At 36.0% G+C, this 15,377-nt stretch overlaps 1 protein-coding gene across 1 annotated transcript in view; it reads left to right on the top strand.

Annotated features, from left to right (window-relative positions):
* LOC105991873 (epithelial chloride channel protein-like) overlaps positions 1 to 15,377 on the top strand; it is a 41,307-nt gene that overhangs the window by 5,154 nt on the left and 20,776 nt on the right. The window contains exons 5-14 of the mRNA XM_013024616.1: positions 295 to 475; positions 1,407 to 1,634; positions 3,245 to 3,469; positions 4,763 to 4,940; positions 6,014 to 6,114; positions 7,204 to 7,428; positions 8,106 to 8,376; positions 8,888 to 9,055; positions 9,873 to 10,112; positions 14,246 to 14,571. Coding sequence (XP_012880070.1) covers positions 295 to 475; positions 1,407 to 1,634; positions 3,245 to 3,469; positions 4,763 to 4,940; positions 6,014 to 6,114; positions 7,204 to 7,428; positions 8,106 to 8,376; positions 8,888 to 9,055; positions 9,873 to 10,112; positions 14,246 to 14,571 — 2,143 coding nt within the window. The remainder of the gene's footprint in view (positions 1 to 294; positions 476 to 1,406; positions 1,635 to 3,244; positions 3,470 to 4,762; positions 4,941 to 6,013; positions 6,115 to 7,203; positions 7,429 to 8,105; positions 8,377 to 8,887; positions 9,056 to 9,872; positions 10,113 to 14,245; positions 14,572 to 15,377) is intronic.

The raw sequence follows: 15,377 nt of genomic DNA, 5'->3' as shown, positions 1-15,377 counted from the left end.
CTAGCCTTGAGCTGAAGAGCTGAGGGACAGCGCCCAGGCCCAGAGTTCAGGCCCTACAACCGGACCCTCCCCCCCAAAAAAGAGTGCATTTATTTATCACAGTGATAAGCAATGAATATTAGTGGATAGGAATCAAAAAGACTGCTCTTATTGAAATAAAAACCAAATAGGTGTAAACATTATGATATATGAGCTATAGCAGTTGCCACTGAAATAAAGATTTTAGGATGCTGGTCTTTATTCTTCATTCACTTAGTCTTCATTTCTAAATGCAATCTAACTCTTTCATCACAGATGTTCCACTGCTATTACTGGCAGGAATGTGGTTTTCAATGATTGCCAGGGAGGAAGCTGTGTAACAAGGCCTTGTCGGCGTGACTTACAGACAGGGTTGTATGAGGCAAAATGTACATTTATTCCAGACAAATCCCAGACTACAAAGGACTCCATAATGTTCATGCAAAATCTTGATTCTGTAAGTACCTTCTCTTTCCTGTCTTACAAAGAAAAGTTTAGGAAAAAATGAATTAAGAAATAGATTTTCTATTATGATATGTGTACCAGCAGAGAAGAAGGAAATTTACTCATACCATTAACTAGATCCCATTCTCTCCAGCCCCTGTCAGGATATGCCTGGGAATTGTGTCATCCTTTCTTACTTTTCTTCAATGGTGACAGTGTATCCTTCTCAGTGAAGTGACATAATGAATTCTTAGAAAATCCTTCTCCATTGACTCCTATTGGATTTGGTGTCTAGTCTAACTACCTCCATACCTTCTTCCAGGTTTTAGACACTGTTTTTCTAGAGCAATCTATAATGGAGCTTTAGAAAGCTGGCATTCTAGATTTTCTATTATTTCTATGTATTCTCATTACAGTGCATCAACTATTATAAAATAATATAAAAAATACATATGCTTGTCCACATGTTTGAGGGCTGGGAATGTGGTTCAGTGGTAGAGTGCTTGCCTTATGCATGAGGCCCTGGGTTTGATTCCACAGCACCACATAAGCAGAAAAAGCTGGAAGTGGTGCTGTGGCTCAAGTGGTAGAAAGCTAGCCTTGAGCTGAAGAGCTGGGGAACAGCACCCAGGCCCAGAATTTAGGCCCCATGACCGACAAAAAAAAAAGCTAATGTTTGACCTGAAGCATTCTATTTAAATATACAAAGTTCAAAATATAACAACAGGTGTGTTAAGAGATATATGGTTGGTAGTGAAACATAACTTGTCATTTTTAGGTTGCATCACTGTGGGATAACAATTACATCTGATTTAGTTCTTTATCAGAATTAAAATATCGATTTCACAGTGTTCTTGCTTTACATAGCAGCTCAGCACACATTTGGTTGGAAAAGATAATGCTTCCAAATTATTGATATGTCTAATGTTCTGATTATTTTGCAGGTGACTGAATTTTGTACCAAAAAAACACACAATACAGAAGCTCCAAACCTACATAACAAAATGTGCAATCACAGAAGCATTTGGGATGTAGTCCAAGAGTCTGAGGATTTTCAGAATGCATCTCCCATCACAGCAATGAAAATGCCACCTCACCCTGCATTTTCATTGCTCAAGTCCAAACAACGAGTGGTCTGCTTGGTACTGGATAAATCTGGAAGCATGCGTGCAGTAAGTCAGTCTTTTGCTAACATTCTTAAAATTATTAAGGCTAGTCCTAAGAGGCTAACTAACACATAATTTATGCTCTAATAAATTTTAGCACAGTAATTTTATGTAAAAAGTACTAGAAGAGCCAGGCGCCGGTGGCTCGCGCCTGTAATCTGAGCTACTCAGGAGGCTGAGATCTGAGGATCATGGTTCAAAGCCAGCCCAGGCAGGAAAGTCCAAGAGACTCTTATCTCCAGTAAGCCACTAGAAAACCGGAAGTGGCCCTGTGGCTTAAGCAGTAGAGTGCTCGCCTTGAGCTAAAGAGCACAGGGACAGCACCCAGGCCCAGAGTTCAAAAAAAACCAGAAAAAAAAAAAGTACTAGAAGATAACCTACTAAATATATATAACATTAAATATATAATATAAAGTGACTGTTATATTAAGGCTATACAATTATGGATGATTTTTACTTTTTAATCTTTAACTAACTAGAAGAATTAGAACAAAGAGAAAAAATAAAAACGAATTCCACTATCCAACCTGATATTCTAGTTTATTTTTGCCAATGTATTTATTTTTCTTTTTCAAAAGTGTGATGATAGTTGGGCTCTGGTGGCTCACAGCTTTAATCCTAGCTACTCAGGAGGATGAAATTTGAGGACAGTGGTGTGAAGCCAGCCTAGGTATGACAGTCCCTGAGACTCTTTTTTTTTTTTTTTTTCAGTCGTGGGGCTTGAACTCTGGGCCTGGGCACTGTCCTTCAGCTCTTCAGCTCAAGGTGAGCACTCTACCACTTGAGCTACAGCGCCACTTCCTTTTTTTTTTTTTTTTAGTCCCTGAGACTCTTATCTCCAATTAACCACCAAAAAAAGCCCAGAAATGGAACTATGGTCCAAGTGGTAGAATGCTAGGCTGGAGGGAAATGAAAAAAATCTCAGGGACAGTGCCCAGGCCCTGAGTTCAAGCCCCAGGACCAATCCCCCAAATAATAATAAAATAAATAAATCAATATGATTATCTTTTATATATGTAAAAATCATTCTATGACATAGTATTTAAAGGCTTTTTATAGATGCATACTATAATTTAGTCAAATGATCTCATTGGACCTTTTAAAAGTTTTCAACTTACTACAACTAAAAGCTACATCTAAAATTATTTCCTTAGGTAATATTCTTGAATATACAGCTGTCATGTACCAAGCACATCGATTTTTAAGACTTTCAAATATAATGATGGCTTTTAAAACATTCTCATTTGTTTATTTTGTTAGTATTGGGTTTGAAATCAGGGCCTCATGGTCTCTTAGCTTGTTTTTATTTTGGCTAGCACTCTATTGCTTGAGGCTTGTCTTCTGCCTGGCTTTTGCTTTATTTTGAAGATGGAGTGTCTTGGGCTTTCTGCCATGCTGGACTTGAACTGCAGTCTTCTAGATCTCAGTTTCCTGAATAGTTAGTGTTCAGGAGCCACCAGTGGCTGATTAGAATTTTTAATTTTTTAATAAAATGGAGCTACATTTTAAAATATATCAACTTATTATTGTTGTGATGTATCGCCAATGACTATCTTTCATTAATCTGTCAAGATCTGAAGTGACTTGGGAATTATTTACACTTTTTTTTTTTATAGGAAGACCGTCTTATTCGGTTGAATCAAGCAGCAGAACTATACTTAATTCAAGTCATTGAAAGAGGATCTCTGGTTGGGATGGTTGTCTTTGACAGTATTGCTAAAACTAAAAATAATCTAACAAGAATAGGTGATGGCAACGCTTACCAAAACATCACTGGAAACCTGCCACAAAATGCTAGTGGTGGAACTTCAATTTGCAGTGGACTCAAAGAAGGATTCCAGGTTAAAAAAATTAAATATTTGCCATTTACTCTTGTTTTTCATTTTCGCATTGTACTTTTGAAAAAAGTCATGAATTCATAAGTTTCTCTTTAGTAATATTCTGATCTGATCAAGACAAGTCATTAACAAGTCATAATAGATTATTTCAATCCACAGTCAAAGTCATAAATAGATGTTAAATACTTACATAATAAAACCACCTCAATGTATAAGCATTTTACTTACAAAAGCATAACAATAACTAACATGTTTTGACTACATACATTATTGTCTATGCTAAATGCTTTATATCCTTACTACTATTTTGTAAATTAGGTAATATTATTATGCCCACTCTGCATGCAAGGAAAGTGAGGTTTAGAGTAACTATATATAATTTGTGTGTGTTTGTATATGATGATTATGGGGCTGAGTTGTAGCTAAGTGACAAAGCATTTGCCTAGCAACTGCAGTGTCCTAGGTTCAATCCCCAGTTACAAGAAAAGAAAAAAAATACAGTTTTTTTAAGAAAAAAAAAAAAGCTTTTAGGGACAGCACCCAGGCCCTGAGTTCAATCCCTATGATCACAATGACATTATGTAATTAAAAACTCAGCTTTTTACTACCAAGCAACTATCTCCAGTAACCAAACTACTCCCAGCTCCAGCATCGTATTACTAACAGATGGAGAAACTGTGTGTGTGGGTGGTGTGTGTATATGTATAATTTTAACTCTTCACAAAGACTGAAGACTATTCTATTTAGTAAATGGCAGAAATGTAATTTATTCTCTAGTTATCTAACACCAAAGCACTTAACTAATACTCTTGGTACAAGATCTCAGGAAAAATGAGAATAAATGTTTATAATAATGATAAAATTATGAACTTCCTTCCTCATGTCAAGTCAGGGGTTTTTTTCCTGGTAAATCCTAAGATTCTTTAGTTGTGACTAAGTTAAATGTATTAAAAAGATATTCCTACGTATCTCCTAGGATGACAGTTAATACTCACTAAATACTTACTATGTGACAGGAATTATTCTATGTGCTTTATTCTTTATTTCTTCAGTAGAGGGAATATGTATACTTGAAATTGTTAGAAGTGGTAAGCAGCTCTCTGAAAATTTTTATTACACTCATTTCCATTTGCCAATTCAAGCCTGAATTGGCAAATTCAATATGGTAATATGAAAAGTTTCCTTTTGTTTACTCTAAATGCATTATACTAAAAATTCTGACTAAAATAACAAGTTGGTTCTTAGTTACAACTGAAATGATATTGTGTAACTAATAATCTAATTTTTAACTATCAGGTAATTACCTCCAGTAACCAGACTACTTCTGGTTCTGAAATTATATTACTGACAGATGGAGAAGATAAAAACATAAGCCAATGCTTTGAGGAGGTCAAACAAAGTGGTGCGATCATCCACACCATTGCTCTGGGGCCTAAAGCTGCCAAAGAACTGGAAACCCTGTCAAATATAACAGGTAACGCTTTGGAGCATCATTTTATATTAAACAACAACACATTCTTAGAAAGCTTTCCCCAGAGCTGTAAAGTTGTTCAAAAATTGCCTATCATAAAATGAATTTTGTCTTTTCTCCTTCAAATTAAATTATTTTCCCTTTCTTTCACTTCTTCATATAAAGCTTCTTACTGTTTTCATTCATTCCTTACAACACTGTCAATATACACTAAACAAAGTTCTTTTATTGTTACTCAATTGCACGTCTAAAGTTATTACACAATTCCAAAATTCAATCTCAGAGTAAGGGTTTAGACATTCTTGTTTTTTAGATAAGGAAATGGTAGACCTGACTACAAATGATTTGCTTAAGGCTGTCATTGGAGTCTTGATTGCTAATTCGGCCTTCACTGTTCCCTCCAAATCTCACTAAATATGAGTGGAGAATATTTATGCATTTTCCCCTTTGTATCCAGTTCCATGCATCCTAATCCAGCCCTTACAAAATTCTGCCTGGACATCTTCAACACCCTTTCAGCTGGCCTTTCTGATACTGATTGTCATATTTCTGGAACTCATTTGTGTTAATTCCTGCCCTCTCTAATCTAGTCTAACTTCTCACACCTAAGTAAGTAATCTCTCTCTTCCTTGACTCCTATATTATTTACTTTCTATACTGAATCAATTTGTATTTTTTCTTAGCATTCATTCTCTAAGTTCTTGTTATGTTTTGACCCATCTAGAAAATAAGCAGCTAGTTCATTAAGAACTGTTTTAAATTTATTTTTATAAGATATTTAGTAATTAGACAAGCTTTAAAAATTTGACATGTACTTTCATTTAACAATGGATGAATTTTTTAAAATGAAGTGACTTATTCTGTAAATTTTGTCATTATTCTTATTTGCATTATTTATTTTTGAACAAAGTTTAGATATTATTGGATTTTATTTAAGAGACAGATTCCAGAAAGTCCATGAGGTTCTTACAAATCTATCTTTTGTACATTTTAAAGAGAAATGTTAGACTTTAAAGCTTATTGACATATTGACAACAGCAAACAAATATATTTCCCCATTGAAAACTTCATTTTAGGAGGGCTTCGTTTTTATGCCAATAAAGACATAAATGGGCTTATTGATGCATTCAGCAGAATTTCATCAAGAAGTGGTAACATTTCTGAGCAGGCTATTCAGGTTAGTATATTAAGAAAACTCTTTACTTTCTCACAGTTGCAATTACTTCCTATTATGCTAGTTATTAACTTTTTATCTAATAAATAATTCTGTGCTAAAAAGTATTTCAGTTGTGCAGAAAAACATCCTTTCTGAAATTGCTTTTCCATGTCACAACCACTTTTTATCTTGCTTCTAGTCTTTATATATACTCTTGAAAAACTTCTTTAATTCTTTGTTATTTTAGGTTGAAATCTTTAAAATAAATTTTAAATTCTATTCTAATCTCTCTCTTTTTTTGTTTTTTGTTTGTCGAGGGGCTTGAACTATGGCCTGGGTGCTGACCCTCAGTTTTTCAGCTCTAGGCTAGCGCTCTACCACTCAAGCCACAGAGCCACTTCTGTTTTTCTGCTGTTTTATTGGAGATAAGAGTCTCACTGACGTTCCTGCCTAGGCTGGCTTTGAACTATGATCCTCAGATCTCAGCCTCCTGAGTATCTAGGAGGCATGAGCCACCAGTGCCAAGCTATCTCTCTCTTCTTTAACTTCTACACTATTGTCTGCAATAGATCAATTTGTATTTTTTTTCTTAGCTTTTTCCTTAGTTCTTGGTATGTTTTTAACCCATTTAGAAAATAAGCAGGTGGTTCATTAGGAACTAACTAAAATTAGTTTTAAATTTCATTTTTATAACATATCTAATAAGCTTTAAGGTTACATTATCTATGAGAAAACAAATAGGTTTGAGTGTAGTGGTTCATACCTGTGATGCTAACTACGAGACAGGCTGAGATTAGGAAGATTTATAATCTGAGCAATCTTGGCAAAAAAAGTTCCCACGATTCAATCTCAATTGAATAAACTGGATGTTGGAGATAAATGACTGTCATCCCAACTATAACAAAAAGCATAAAATAGGAGAATCATGGTTCAGGCACAGGCATAGGTAAAAAGCCAATCTCAAAATAACCAATGCCAGACAGTAGTAATGGAAATTTGGTGTAGTGGTAGAGTACCTACCTAACAAGTATAAAGCCCTGAGTTCAAGCCCAAGTGTTGCCAAAATGAATAACAAGTGGATTTATATGTTTCCTCTTATTTATGTACCAGTTGGAGAGCAAAATTCTAAATGTCAAAGGGAAGACATGGGCCAATGGCACAGTGTCTGTAGACAGCACCATTGGAAGAGACACATTCTTTGTTGTTACCTGGACAATACAGAAACCACAAATTATTCTCCAAGATCCAAAAGGAAAACAATATAATACCCCAGAATTCAAAGAACATAAGCTAAATATTCGATCTTCTCGTTTTCACATACCAGGCATTGCAGAGGTAACTATATTTTATTATCACCATGTTTTTATTAATTACTACCTTAAAAATACAATGTCTTCTACATTGTCAATATTAAAAATGGTAATCTGTCATAATAAAAATAATTTGAATATGTAGTAATTTACATCCATATTTATTAGTTTGTAAAAATCAGTTTTAAAAATCAATATTGGGACGGGGAGGGGGTGTAGCTTGAGAATAAACACTTATATAGATGAAATCTCAACACACACATAGGTGTATATATATGTATATGTATATATAAGCACAGCTAGGCATACACACATATGTACCTATGTATAAATATATACATATATGAACTCTTTATATTTCTAAATAAGTTTATATCCCAAGAAAACAGGGTTTTTTTGTTTTTGTTTTATTTTGTTTTTCCTGGTCCTAAAGTTTGAAATATGGGCCTGGGCACTGTCCTTGACTCCCTTTTTGCTCAGGGCTATCATTCTATCACATGAGCCACTGTATGACTTCTGGATTTTTCTGTGATTTAATTGGAGATAAGAATCTCACAGACTTTCCTACCCAGGCTGGCTTCAAACCATGATCCTCAGATCTCAGCCTCCTGAGTAGCGAGGACTACAGGTGTGAGCCACTGGCACTAGCTGGAAAGAGTAATATTATCCAGGCTCTTAAAAAGTTTTTTTTTTTTTTTTCAGACAGGTACTTGGACTTACAGCCTTTTAAATAAGCAAGCCCAACCTCAATTGCTATCGGTGACAATGACCACTAGAGCAAGAAATCCTTCTGTACTTCCAATAATTGCAGTTGCTCACATGAGTCGAAATACAGCACAATACCCTAGCCCAATAATTGTTTATGCACGGGTCAGTCAAGGGTTTATGCCTGTGCTGGGAGTTAATGTAACAGCCACGATAGAGACTGAAGATGGATATCAAATAACATTGGAACTCTGGGACAATGGTGCAGGTAACTAGCATCTGCTTCAACTTTATTGAACTTAAAACACTTCCAAGAGGATTGCATGAAGTCATAACATATATATGCATATAAATCATATTTTAAAGTTATAATGTTTCTAAACTTTTACTCAGCCTGACAAAGCAAAATCAAACACATTTATTTTATTTTAATCTCAAAAACAATTTTACGTTTCCCATGGAATGTATGAATACAATCCTCCTCCAGTTTTCTTAGTGTTTCACCTATAACTTCCCCAGCTAGTTATGTTTTCTTTTTGATAAGTTTCTTTTATAAAATAATAACAATTAACATAAATTGATCATCAATTAGACTGTTTCCAGTATGAAAGGATTAGCATGTGGCTAAGCCAAGGTTTGAATGCGAACAATTTGATTTTAGGGTTCACATACCTTATGCTATGCTATCCCCCAAACTGCTGATATCACTACTGTTCAGGGATAGATACAACAGCCATTTTTATTTACTGGATAACTAATTATTACATTTGAATGTTAAGGTGCTGATACTATAAAAAATGATGGCATCTACTCCAGATATTTTATGGAATACAATGGAGATGGTAGATACAGTTTAAAAGTTCATGTTCAGGCAAGAAATCACACAGCTAGACGGAGTTTAAGACGACAGAACAAGTCTCTGTACATACCCGGCTATGTTGTAAATGGTAAGTAGCATTAAAATTGAAATGAGTCACATGTTTTTGTACATTGCATGTGGCAAACATGGAAAATTTTATGTACTATGGAAGAGTCAAGAATATAATTATGTATTCAACTTCTCCGTTTCCAAATTACATACATACTATTGGGTTGAGTATAAAATAGGTTGTCACATGTTTTGTTAACATCTACCCTGGTTCATTTCAATTACAATGAAAAATTTAGGACTGAGCATCTGGTATGAGGCCAGCACTATAGAAGATGCTTGCTACAAAGATGAATGACACATAATCCTTGAACCAGGCTCATGTCTCACACTAGTCATACCAGCTACTCTGGAAGAGAAGATTGGCAGGATTGTTGCAATACCAGGCAAGCTGGGGCAAAAAATTCCTGAGACCTCCATACAACAAAATGAAGGGCATGATGGGCATCTGTGGGAGCCTCAATAGGAAGCTTGCAGGCCCAGGCTTGCCTGGGTAGAAACCTTGATACCATATCCAGAAAAGAACATAAGGAAGCCCAGAAGCTCTGAAGCATAGCTTAAGTGATACAGTGCCTAGCCAGTAAGAATGGGACCCTGAGTTCAAAAGGATCTTTGCCCTCAAAAAATTTCTAGTCAAGCAGTTAATAAAGATCAAAGATGGTTTAACATAACATAATATCTCCTCATTCATTTCAAAGTTATACTAAAACAAGAGGGTTTTTTCACTAAAAATTGTCACTTTTCTGTGTCTGCCATTAAGTTTTAACTTACCCCTCTACAAGATGAAGTATCCACATGACAATATGAAAAGTTACATGATTACTCTTTTGGGGTAGGTGAAATTGTACTGAACCCACCCAGACCTGAAGTTAAAGAAGATTTGGCAGAAGCTCAACTGGAAGATTTCAGCCGACTAACTTCAGGAGGGTCATTCACTGTATCAGGAGCTCCTCCTGCTGGTAACAATGCTCCTTTGTTCCCACCCAGTAAAATCACAGACTTGGAGGCTGAGGTTCAAGGAGATCATGTTCACCTTTCATGGACTGCCCCTGGCAGTACCCTTGATAAAGGCAAAGGTAAGCTTGATATTTTACATTTTGTAAAAGAAATTTACTAAGAATTTTCTAATGTCTCATTTATAAATAACATTTGTGGAGTGTCTACCTGGGCCATTATTCATTTGTTTTCAGATGTGAAAAATGAAAGACCAAGAGATAGAAATTGGGCCAAGTTATATCTATAATCCAGAATTCTAACCCATTCTTGTCATATTCCATGGTACAAACTGCTTTTCTGAGTTTGAACCATCCTAAACTTAATTGGGGAGGCCTGAATAACAGCTTTCTATCTCTGGCATGGGAAATTATTTTTCTAAGCATTTCTGTACTTATATAATTTTATTCATTTGTCATTGAGTTTCAAACAGTATGAGGTTCCTAGAAACTATCCCTATTAAGTCAATTGGGTATAAAAGACACATGACTAGACAAGTCATGTCATACTGCTAAGACCTGGAATGATAATGGCATCTCACTTACTAGATAGAATTTTCAAAGCCATATTTGTTTTGGCACTATTTTTTAAAAATCAAAAGACCTTTCATAAGCCAAAAGAAACACAGAACATCCACATATAGATTATTTGTGCTTCAATTTTGAAAACTCTCACTATAACCACTTCTGAAATACATCATTTTCTCATGATCATGACTCACTTTCTCATGACCCATACTAGGCAGAATCAAATAAAATATTAGTATTTGGGGCTGGGAATGTGGCTTAGTGATAGAGTACTTGCCTAACATGCATGAATCCCTGGGTTCAAGTCCTCAGTACCACATAAACAGAAAAAGCCAGAAGTGACACTGTGGCTCAAGTGGTAAAGCACTAGCCTTGAGCAGAGAGAGGCTCAGGGACAGTGCCCAGGCCCTGAGTTCAAGTCCCAGGACTAGCAAAAAAAATAGTATTGCCACAGAAAAAAAGCCAGGAAGGAAGTCATCTAATCAAATATTTAGTTCTAAATTCAATTCAGTAAAGATGGAGTCTTCAGTGGAAGACTGGCTCTTATGAAATGTCCTTTGTGTTGATTACAGAAACTAAAAGGAGTGATGTGTTACTTGAGGGCACAGAGGAAGAAAGAATAGCACCATGTACAACCATAAGTGCTTAAACCTTCCTTCCTCTTTCTTGTGAAGGGCAGAAAGAGTAATTGTGGTTAGCAAACATTACCCTTAAACATACCCTTAAACATCATAAGGGTATCTTAAAACTGGGTACTAGTGGTTCACTCTTGTAATCCTAGCTAATCAGGAGACTGAGATCTGAGAATCACCATTCAAAGCCTGCCCAGGAGGGGAATGTCCATGAGATTCTTTTTTTTTTTTTTTTGGTCGGTCGTGGGGCTTGAACTCTGGGCCTGGGCGCTGTCCCTCAGCTCTTCAGCTCAAGGCTAGTGCTCTACCACTTGAGCTACAGCGCCACTTCCGGTTTTCTGGTGGTTTATTGGAGATAGGAGTCTCACGGTCTCTCCTGCCCGGGCTGGCTTTGAACCGTGATCCTCAGATCTCAGCCTCCTGAGTAGCTAGGATTACAGCCGTGAGCCACCAGCGCCCAGCTTCCATGAGATGCTTATCTCCAATTGACTGAGGAAAAAAAAAACAAACAAAGCCAGAGTGGAGTTATGACTCACATAGTAGAGTGCTAGTCTTGAGCAAAAAAAGCTCTGGGACAGTGTCCAGGCCCTGAGTTTAAGCCCCCAAGACCATCACCTTAAAGAGGAAATGAGGATGAGCAGCTCCATAATCTCGAGTGAATCACTTAGATTCTCCAGTCATAGTTTCCATACCTGTTAAATATACAGATTTAGATAGTTGCCTGTGGTTCATACTTGTAATCTGAGCAACTCAGGAGCTGAAACCTGGAAGATCACAGTTTGAAGCCAGCTCGGCAGAAGTCTGTTAAGATTCCATCTCCAATTAACAAGAAAAAAAAGCACGCATATTTGGCAAGAAAAAAAATGAGATTTAGAATTCCCAAAATAAGTAGATAAAATTCCAATATTTTATAGTTCTCTACTTGTATCAAACACATACCAGTACAATACTGTTTACCCTCAATGGCAATATAAAAAAGTTTATTCTCAAGAATAATACAATCTCATCAGAATGAAAAGTTAAGCCAGAAAATTTGGAAAAAGCCATTCCATGCAGTGCACATTCATAGGAGAAAATATCAAGGCAGATGAAATGTTTGACTAAGATTTCATGAGAAATGGGTCTTGGTTAGACTTTAAAGAATAAGATTTTTAAAATATCTGAAAAATATCTTACAAGCAAACAAAGGCTGGTGGTATGTCTCAAGTGGTGGAGCATTTGCCTCGACAGTACAAGACCCTGAACTCAAACCCAAGTACTGCCAAATATTAAAATTAAAAAGGCAAATCTTCACAATATTTGAATTAAACTTAGTGAGAAAGAAGAGGGAGAGGGAGAGAGAGGCAAGGAGACTTGCCTCAGTGGAACACAAGGTTATGTGCAGAATGGTAGAATATACCAACAAGGCTATGTATAAAGAAACTACATGTTAAGTTTGTCTTAGAAAAAAATGCCAAAATAACTTACCACATACTTAAAATATTCTTATCACTTCCCAAAACATAAAAAATAAATTCTTCATCTTAAAAAAGTGGCATTAGATCTATCATCAAATTTCCATACATGAAATTTTTTTTCTATTGCTGTTGTTGTTGTATTAGGGATTTATTTAAGCATGCTTGGCAGTCATTCTACCACTTGAGTATCTTGCACCACTTACTTGGACTGGCAGAGGACTGCAATTCTTCCAGTCTGGATTACAGACATGTTCTACCATGCTTGTTGAGATGTTTATGCGTAGGCTGGTCTTCAACAAAAAATTCTTTTGATCTTTATTTCCCAAGCTCCTGGGATTACAGGTGTAAGACACCATACTTAATGAGAAGATAAATTTTTGTGTGTGTATGCTGGCACTAGAGCTTGAATCTAGGGCCTGGGTACTGTGACTGAGCTTTTTGTTCAAGGCTGGCACACTACCACTAGAGCCACAGCTCGACTTTTGGCTTTTTGCTGGTTAATTGGAGGTAACAGCCTCACAGAGTTTCCTGCCTGTACTGGCTTCAAACCAAGATATTCAGATCTCAGCCTCTTGGGTAGCTAGGATTACAGGCATGAGCCACTGGAGCCCAGCTAGAAGTTTTTGGAGTTTTTTTTTTGTCGGTCGTGGGGCTTGAACTCTGGTCCTAGGCGCTGTCCTTGTGCTCTTCAGCTCAGGGCAAGCGCTCTCTACTGCTTGAGCCACAGCGCCACTTCCGGTTTTTTAGTGGTTTATTGGAGATAAGAGGCTCATGGACTTTCCTGCCCTGAGATCCTCAGAATTCAGCCTTCTGAGTAGCTAGGATAACAGGCGTGAGCCTCCGGCGCCCAGCTTAGAAGATTATTTTTATATCTGTGACTCTGGTAGAATTCTAAAAGCAACGTGGGATAAAGCATTTATGTAGGCAGCTTTCTTTCCATTCTTAACAAAGTCATAGCTGTAGTTAACATTTCAAGTATTCATTCATCACTTATTTAATTGTGCTTCATGTTTATACTTCTTGCCACAGGAGTAGTAGATACTCAATAAATAGTTGATAGAGCTGAATGACTAAATCTATGTTTTACAGGTTTGAAAAGCTAGAGATTAGAAAGTTTAAATAAAAAGTTCTATTACTTAGAAAACCAACAGAATGAGATCACCAGTCAAGGTCTACCCTAGGTCCTGTGCTTAGTATATTCTCCAGCTTTTGTGTTTTGCTCCTACTCTTCTGTTTCTTTATCTTCTCTCTTACTCCTGTCTCATATTTCTTTTTTCAACTTAAGAAAGCATACTTGAGCATTCCTGTGTTCCCTTTCTAAATTAAAAAGCTCATTCAGCTTTGTATATTTCTCTGTATCAACTAAATTCTGGCAGGGAGGGAGGCTCAGTGCTTAATGATAGTGAATGAAAATTTTCTGTGATCACATAATGCATCTTAAAATGTCATGCACTTGTTAAACTAAGAGCAATGATGTAACCAGACAAAAGTTGCCTCTGGTATTCTCTAACTAAACTATAGTGAGCATTCTGATAGGTGCCCCCCAGGTGAGGTGTTCTTGTGGTTTCATTCACAACACAACTGTCTGTCTGTTTTCCAGCTGCCAACTACATTATAAGAATAAGTAAATGTTTCCAGGATCTCCAGCATGATTTTGACAATGCTGCAGTAGTAAATACTTCTGGTCTGACACCTAAGGAGGCTGGCTCTAAAGAAACATTTGTATTTAACCCAGAACTTTTTAAAGTAGAAAATGACACCAACTTCTACATTGCAATCCAAGCCAACAATGAAGCTAATCTTACCTCAGAAGTTTCTAACATTCCACCAGCAATTAGATTCTTTGTTCCACAAGATTCCAGCATCCCTGCTCTGGGTATTTCTGCAATCAGTTTGGCTATTTGGGGGTTGGTTATGATTTTGTCTGTAATTTAAACGAGAGAATGTATTACAAATGAAATTCAATATCATATGTATTTAGTAAATACTTATTTTAGACAAAATTTATAAATTTCCTAATTAATATCAATTAGCTTATTCAATGTAAATCAAAATATTTTCTGGATAGTCTATTTATTTGTTGATTTTGTTGTTTGTTGTTGTTATTCATTTTGCTCTTTTCTTTTTACAATTCTGGTTATTTAACCCATGGTAGGCAAGAGGCCTACTACTCTTTCATTTTCAACATGAAAAATGAGAATATTTGTTTTATGGGCTTCTTAAGAAACATTTCAGAGGATGCCACAAACTCATATGATATGTTAACCAAACCAAAATATATACAATTAATTTGAAAATATTTATGTTTATACAATAATATTGTAATATTCCACAAGAGATTATGAATGAATACTTCATGCTTACATTTATAATAAAAAGGAATACAAAGGTAAATTTTCAATTAAAAAAATGACCTAACACGGTAAGAAAATCAAATTTGTTTTTACAATTGAAAGAATCCTCTTTTGTAGAAACTGTAGACTATCACAATAAAGTTCTATACCTACGCATGGACCATCCTTAGATCAAGATTATTGTTAGGTCTGCCAGGAGAACAGCTCCCTTCCCACCATATTCTCTTCTTAAAGGACAGCATAAAGCCTTACCGGAAATCACCTGCCGGAAACTGATAATCATCTGTAACTGTTAATTACCTGACTATCAATTATCTGGCTGTAAGTCAGCAAAACGACCCTAGGCTCTGATGTCACTTCTTTTTTTTTTTTTTTTTT

Source organism: Dipodomys ordii, unplaced genomic scaffold (assembly GCF_000151885.1).
Source record: "Dipodomys ordii isolate 6190 unplaced genomic scaffold, Dord_2.0 Scaffold78, whole genome shotgun sequence".
Classification (NCBI taxonomy): Eukaryota; Metazoa; Chordata; class Mammalia; order Rodentia; family Heteromyidae; genus Dipodomys; species Dipodomys ordii.
Note: the sequence above shows the minus strand (reverse complement) of the source record. Positions and strands in the feature narration are given on the sequence as shown.